General features: G+C 40.3%; 1 protein-coding gene across 1 annotated transcript in view; it reads left to right on the plus strand.

Annotated features, from left to right (window-relative positions):
- The first annotated feature begins 5,119 nt into the window (after window positions 1–5,119).
- Window positions 5,120–7,883, plus strand: part of LOC128875141 (uncharacterized) — a 130,318-nt gene continuing 127,554 nt past the window's right edge. The window contains exon 1 of the mRNA XM_054120507.1: window positions 5,120–5,168. Coding sequence (XP_053976482.1) covers window positions 5,120–5,168 — 49 coding nt within the window. The remainder of the gene's footprint in view (window positions 5,169–7,883) is intronic.

The following is a 7,883-nucleotide window of genomic DNA, read 5'->3' on the forward strand; positions in this document are numbered from 1 at the left end:
CGCTCGAACGACTACGACTTACCCGGAATTTCGGTCGTGCCTGTGGCCTCCTTTTTATTTTTTATCGAAAATCTGTCTACCATTATCGCGTCATTTAGCTTCTCACCTAACGTCGCGCATTTCTACGCGAGACTCCTAAAGAGAATGGACGATGCGCTCTTAAAGACACGCGGAACGTTAGGTACTCCGAGGGATTATTCCGGAGTAGTGGCGAGCAACCTTTTTCGACGCTGCTTCGAACAAAATAAAATACAAATTTCTGGAGACCAAATTTATATTTAAATGACAGGAATAAGGTAATATATTTCTATTTAATATAATACCTAATTCATTCAAAAATATATATATTCGGTAATACAGGGTGGTCCTCCAATTGTGGGGGTACAACAAATATTTTGTGTGCTATTTGAATGGTTTGAAGGAACCAATATATTGCAAACAATATTTCTCTCCAAAGGTTATTTTTTTCGGAGTTATCAAGGTCATCGATGTTTTTTGATACGTAACTACATTTTCCTTTTATTGCATCGTGTAACTGATGGAAAACTACATTCAGACATGTAAATAATATGACCTTGAAATGTCCTTGATCTTCGAAAATTAAAGTTTTACCTAGAACTGACGTCAAATATCTTCGACCACGACCTCTAAATCTATGAATACGAAGAATATTTTTTAGCACACTAAAAATATCGATCAACAGATGTGTGTTGATATTATATATACGTTGCAAAATTTAGAATAATTCTGGTAAAACGTCATAATGAATCAATATTACCGTTTCCCATATTGTCTATGCATTTCAACCTTGTCTTTAGAAATATTCCTGGAAAGGACTCCAAAATAACCATCGAAACGTTAAAGAAAACCTAAAATTGTATATTAAAACTCTGAAATATAAATATACACTGTGCTCTGTGTTTTAATTCGAATATTAGAGCAAGCAAATACCATTGTACACATAAGAATTGCTAAATTGCAAGTGAAACACACAATATACAGTGCTAGAAGTATTTATTTCATCGCAGAAATATTTCACATGTTATCGCTTATACATACATATGTACCTCAGCTAAGATTAATATTGGGAAAATATTATTGGGATTATTATTGAGTGAAAGTATATAGCTTGATGTCTAGATCATCGCAAGTTGAATATAGACCAATATGGCAATCATGCAGCTACTCGAGGAAGTCTGCGACAGATTGAATGAAGAATTGTAAATATAGATACATTTACTATGCGAAGAGAAGCACGCGAATATTACACATATTGAATTCCTGAATAGATATTTGGATCGTTGAGGAAAAATTTTTCGTACGAGAGGGATTAGCCCTTAGAAGCCTGATTTTCTAAATTAAATTTTTTTTAAATATCAATGTATTTATTATTTAAACAATTTTTACAGCTGACGTTTATTTTGTTAACTTTTCTTCGCAGGAACATTATGCAATGGTAGCATACGTACAGGCAAATATTAAAAACGAACCAATTACAAGTGTACAATTCGATTTAACTCTTTATTAACTGAATTTCTAAAAAATTGTTAAAATCTAGGCGTCCATCTTGGTTTTATATCATCTTATAGAGTTGTCTCTAACAAACTTCCAAAGACAAAAAGCTTGTGCTGCCATCGAACAATTAAAAACGAACTTCATAGCAGTGGACTTGAAAGTCACAATAGGTTTAATTAAACAATAGATTTAATTGATACAATACCAGGGGTCCTGGGAAAATATTTGAGCTCCATGCTCTAATTTAAAAACATTTACTTCTTAATACGATACCATGAGAAAATTGACGGTACTTGTAAGTCCCGCCAGTAAATAAAGAGTTAGAAGTCCGGTATCGGAACTTAGGGCATTCAAGGATTAAGCCAATATACACGTAGAGTATAAATAATGCAATATTTACGCATATAATATGGCATTTTGTATTTTGCAAAGTCTGCAAGTTTAGCGCAAATAGCTTGTAAACTCTTTCTTTTTTCGATGAAGGGTGAAAGTGAAGGTGTACAATTGTTAGTACATGTCGTGTAAAACGTTTATATTCTCAACAGACCAAAATTTTCTAAGCCTTCGCGACCAAGTAGGGGATCGAAACTGGCAAAAACTAACTTACAGAAACTGACTTACAGAAACCTCAGATGGGTATTAACCATTTGCACTCGAGGCCTTTTTTTCTGGTATCTACCAGCAACTCGAGATGCTTTCTCAGCATTCTATTGCCACGAATGCTAAGATTACATTGACTCCGAAAATGAGATCTCTAATTTGAGATTTGAGAAACAGGTCATCTTTGCCTCAACGACAATCGAGTTCCAAAGAAATTAATCCTAAAAAAAACCTAGTGGTGACTGAGAGTCACCACTCGAGTGCAAATGATTAATACAAATCTGTTACGATATTCGTAGCCGTATCTTTCTTTTTGTATCGTTTACACAAAAAGATCTATCGTAAAAGTGTTTGTTCCATCAACGATGCGATATCGTCTTTCTTCCAATTTCGACATAAACCAGTACGTGTCAAAAATTGATCTCAGTTACACTGATCACCGACGATCATAGCTTTAAATCGACAACGTGTTTCAATATCGTCTTAGTCGAGCGAACCCTAAATACATCTATCGTTCTAATTTTCTATTTTCCCGTATACGAATTACGTAAACGTCAAAGAGCATCGACGAGAAACCGATGCGTCAGTCAACGTGTCAAGCAACATCAGTTCTCTCTTTGGGACATTCTCCGGTGGAAGGCCATCGAGCGAGCGAACGCGGACACGGGGCAACGGGACGACGCGATTTATCCCGTTCCTCGGGCAGTGTTCGAAGTTACCTACCGGGCAGCGAAAGATCAACGAAGGAAACAACGGTCGCGGACGACTGCGTGGCCGCTGATAGAACGGGGACGAAAAGCTGGTCTCTCGCGTCGCGAATCATTCACGCCGGCCGCGCATAAGCACGTAAGTCCATACTTGGACGCGTGCTTCCGTACGAATACGAAGTCCATAATGCGTGTGCGGTGTGGGAAGCCCGCGGAGCGCGTAAGGGGGGAGTGAGGGGGTTTGTATTCACCCCTTCTACATCCGTGGCAACACTGTGATGGTCCACGGGCGCAGCGATCAATGCCATCGTCGGTCCTCTATGCTTCATCCCCACCGACCTACAGTCGTCGCCATGACGACAGCATCCCTACAACCCCCACCGATTGGACCGCGATCGCCGCAGTGGGGGGGAGCTGGAAAGCCGCGAAAGGGATGACGGAGCTCCCCCTATCGCTCGCCGCAGCAAGGAATTCCGTGGGTGTGCGGAGGAGACGACGCGGGGGGATTTTCACCCTCTCCCGACTGCTCTCCTCTCCGCGCTCTCTGTCTCCCTCTAGACCCTCCCCTTACCCCCCTCGGGCGTTCCATCTCTGTTCCACGGCGATCGTCTCGTCGTCTGCGTTCCCCGTTCGTCGGCTGGCATGTCCTTGTCGCGTTCCCGTGTGCATCGGGGGTCAGGTGGGTCACTCCAGGTGGCTCTCGGCACTGACACGATACCGTCGACACGATTTCTGGATCGTTGATTAGATTATCACGATTCACCTGACGGAGGATTCGACGACCTACAATCGACGCTCCAGACCTCTCGCGGTCCAGTTTACGCGACCATCCTTAACACCTGTTTTCTTGGGATTGTCCCAATCACCTGGTCCATTAGTAGATGACATACGAGGGTGGACATTCGTGCAATAGACTTTGCGATGGTCTTAAGCTTTCACGTTGAAATCTTTTATCGATTGCAACGGGAAGTGCGAGATTCGTGTATAGTACTCAAAAGCACACAGGATTTCGCTTATAAAATTTTCCAATCCGTGTATCGGAACGATCTATGACGTATGATGTAGTTCTGTGATATTCGTATGATAATCTTCGCAGCGTACCAGTGTATTGAGTAAAAATAACTATCCCTCTCTTCGTCATTCGAGTCACAAAAGCACACAGGATTTCGCTTATAAAATTTTCCAATCCGTGTGTCGGAACGATCTATGACGTATGATGTAGTTCTATGATATTCGTATGATAATCTTCGCAGCGTACCAGTGTATCGAGTAAAAATAACTATCCCTCTCTTCGTCATTCCAGTCACAAAAAAAGGATGCACGATTACTCGTAAGGTTGCAGTCTCCGGCAGTTGTTAATATGCTTTATCATCTTGTATAATCATCTTAGATCATCTTTTCTGTTTGAGTCTAATATAATTCTACTACGAAAATGAGACTACACGTGCTACTGCAAAAAGTATAAGTATAACGTATTAGGTAGCGAGACACCCCCGTGATACGTTGACCCTTTTGGGTAGCAGGAAATGCACGCGCTGGGATAAGGTCGTTGCTCTCGCAATGGTGTGGCCTGGTCGGAGTTTCCACGAAAATTGATATCCGATTGGGAGCAGACATGGCCCCTCTGGTATTTTAGCCCAATTTTCAGTTATAAAAGGAGCATGCATGCGAGCCCGAGGGACCAATCTGATCTAATTTGTTGGGATAAGGGTTAAGCGTTAAAATCGTTATTGTTATAAAAGAATCAGCGATGCAAGATCGAGTTTTAGGTTGTGGTCTCCTTCGAGCATTTGGTAGCCAGATAACGCGCAATTGTACTGTCAGGTGTTTCAACTGTACCTTTCTCAAGCCAAAATCGACAGATAGGCTTACTTTTTGCTGGATGACATATGAGTATCCCAAAAACCAACCTAATCAACGCAACTTCAGTCTTTTCAAACTTTTTAATTTTAACCAAATTTATCGAATCACTGTCGATCGTTAACCACTCGAAGCGTGTTTCTCTCGGAGTCCAACAACGCACTGTACCAAAGACAGAACTGTTATAAACATAATTTAAAGTCAGATTTCGGTTTCATGTGATTTCATGTTTCCTTCATTTTGCTACTTGATCGTTTGCGGATAAAGCCAGAAAAGTCCGAGCTGCTGTAATTATAGAAAATATTATAACCTTGTATTATATAGAAAATATTACAGTAATGTCTCCATAACTGCACAAGCTCGGGGCTGTCCTTGTGCAGTTATCGTAGACTTCGTATATTCTCTGATATTCGTCGACGACCTTCGAACTTAGGAGAATGACAGCGATTAAAGAAGACGACGAAGCGAAAACACCAGGGTATATCGGTGAGACAATTTAATGCAACGATGAAACTTGTTTATTATAAACTTTCTTGTTATAAAACATTTATCATCATATTTCAGACATTTTTCTGATTAAAATGAGACCAAACGCGATATAATTAGGACGATATTTTCCACTCGTCTTTTTTTTAGTTAGTGTTCTACGATATTTGATACATAATAAGTTGCCACAAGTACATACGTTGCGAATTACCGTCGTGTTTGGTCTCATTTTAATAAAAAAAAAAATGTCAGGAATGTGATGGTAAAAGTTTTATAACAAAAAAGTTAACCCTTTGCACTCGAGTAGTTTTGTTCTGGTATCTACTAGCAACTCGAGATGCTTTCTTAGCATTTTATACTGTCACGATCGCAACTAATTTGAGATTTGAGAATCAGGTCACCTTTACTTCATCGACACTCATTTTATTTATGAAACTTCGAGTTTTAAAGAAATAAAACCTAAACAAACATTATTTGCTGGTTGATGTACAGGGTGAAACCTGATGGAGACCGAGATCTCAATAATAAAAAAGTTTCACCGTTGCATTAAATTGTCTCACCGACATACACTATGGTGTTTTCGCTTCGTCATCTTTTTTTATTCGCTGTCTTTCTCTATATCCGAAGCTCGTCGGAAAACATCAGAGAATGATGGTTCGGTGCAGAATTCTGTGCAGTTATCGTAGACTTTGTGCAGTTATGGAGTATAACCTTCGAAAAATAACAAGCACAAAGGGTTAAAAAAAATTGTTGTTTCTGTTCTTTTCTACTTTTTGTTTCGTAGAGTTGATCAGTTTGGAACTTGAAAGTTTCCGTTATCTTATAAAACCGGTATATTTCGGAACAACACAGATTCTACGTGAAATTTGTCTAATTTTGATTATGGTGGGCACGTGACGTAAGCCGACGACTGTCACAACTCTACGTTCTCGTAACTGTATTGAATTAAATGTTAACATGATACCGTCGACGCGATCTGTGGACCGCTGATTAGATTACAACGTTGTACCTGACGGGAATTCGATGACCTAGAATCGAGGATCTCTCGTGGTCCAGTTTACAAGATCATCTTGCGCCGTTTTGCGTCTCCTTGGGATTATCCCGATCGTTCGCAGACGAGTCGCGAGCATGGTGAAGATGGTGTCTCGAACATATATAGTTAATTTCGAACTTCCCTGCGTCGGAATCTTCGTTAACAAGAGTTGACCAAACCTTATTCTCAATGTATAATAATAGGGTGAACCAAAAGTTCGTGCGTTTTTTACGTTATTTCAGTTTGTGCAATTTTTTCAAGTCATTAAAATTACTTTAATTACTTTATTACTTTATACAATATGTTATATATCATATTGTAGCTTTTGAAAAGCTCTTTCGTACTTAATTATTAGCTACATTAATTTATTGATCGTTTAACTCTTTTTTTAGTTTTAGTAAAATCGCGGAAAATTTTCAGCTACTGAAGCAGCAAAGAAAATATTATACACAGTGTGCTGCAACGAGGAGGTAGCTCCATTTTTTTATGGTCTCGAGGTTAGAACATAATCACGGATTTAAAAAATCCCTTTTTTTTCGTGGCGCGACAAGGACACAGCTCCGGTCGCTAGAAAAACTGACGATGTCAATTTAACGGAGACAGAGCAGGAAGAAAAACGTATTTTGCACTAATTTTACGATCTTTTGTTTGTATTGCCAAATATTTTAAGAATAAAATAAACATGTGTTTCAAAAAAGAATTTTGTTCTTTTCGTTCGAAAAGTCCCTTAAATTCCAAGTGTTTCTTTAAAACGGAGCGCAATAAGGAGGCAGCTCCAAACATTAATTATCCCCCCACCAATTTGAAAAGGAAGGAACGGAATCTGGAATAACATAATTTCATAATTAGGTGTCTATGCTATGATACTAAAAAAAAGAAAGAAAATTTTATAAATCTGAATTTTAAAACGTTCATTTAAATTTCCAAAAGTTTGAAAAAATGGAGCTGCCTCTTTATTGACGCACGCCTCTCAATTGTCAAAGGAATTGCCCACTTCAAGGTGTCGATCGCGTACCTTGAGAAACAATGTTTCGTACAATGTAAAATTAACTAACGTTTCCCAGTTACTATCTCGCGATTTCCAAATGACGCGACGGTCGCGTCAACGGGATGTAAACAGTGTTAGCTCGGGCAGCTCGCGTCGGGCACTCGCCACACGCGCGCGCAAAATGTGGCATGAATCAGAAAGAAGCGTGGGCGTGTGCGAGCTGTCCGTCGGGGGTGAGAAGAAGACCGAAAGGAGGGTCGGTATAAGGTGGACAACGCGAGGGAAAGAAAGAGGCCGAGGGAGAGCGGCGCGGAAAGAGAGAATCCGCGAGAGCGAGAGAACGAGGGAGGGAATTCGATCCACCTCCAAATCGAGTTACGCGGCCTGTTGGAGATAATGATATTTATGCGCGTCAAGTGTATGATGTGTGGTCCGCCGCACATGGTTCACACATATGCTTCTGCGGAGAGCCGGCAGAACGACAAAAACACTACCAACTACGAAAATGTGTTGCCCGCTCGTCCCGTGAGAACGTATACTCCGGCGGTGCACGTCTCGCGATACTTGCTCCAAAGATTTTCAAGGTTCTCCGTACTTTCGCGTACACTTCCTGCACGATCATTCCAAGGCGAGCTTGGAAACTTTGGAATTGCGATAAACGTTTCCCGCGGTTACCGAAACCACTTTTTGAACC

The sequence above is a fragment of the Hylaeus volcanicus genome, chromosome 4 (genome assembly GCF_026283585.1).
Source record: "Hylaeus volcanicus isolate JK05 chromosome 4, UHH_iyHylVolc1.0_haploid, whole genome shotgun sequence".
Taxonomy (NCBI): Eukaryota; Metazoa; Arthropoda; class Insecta; order Hymenoptera; family Colletidae; genus Hylaeus; species Hylaeus volcanicus.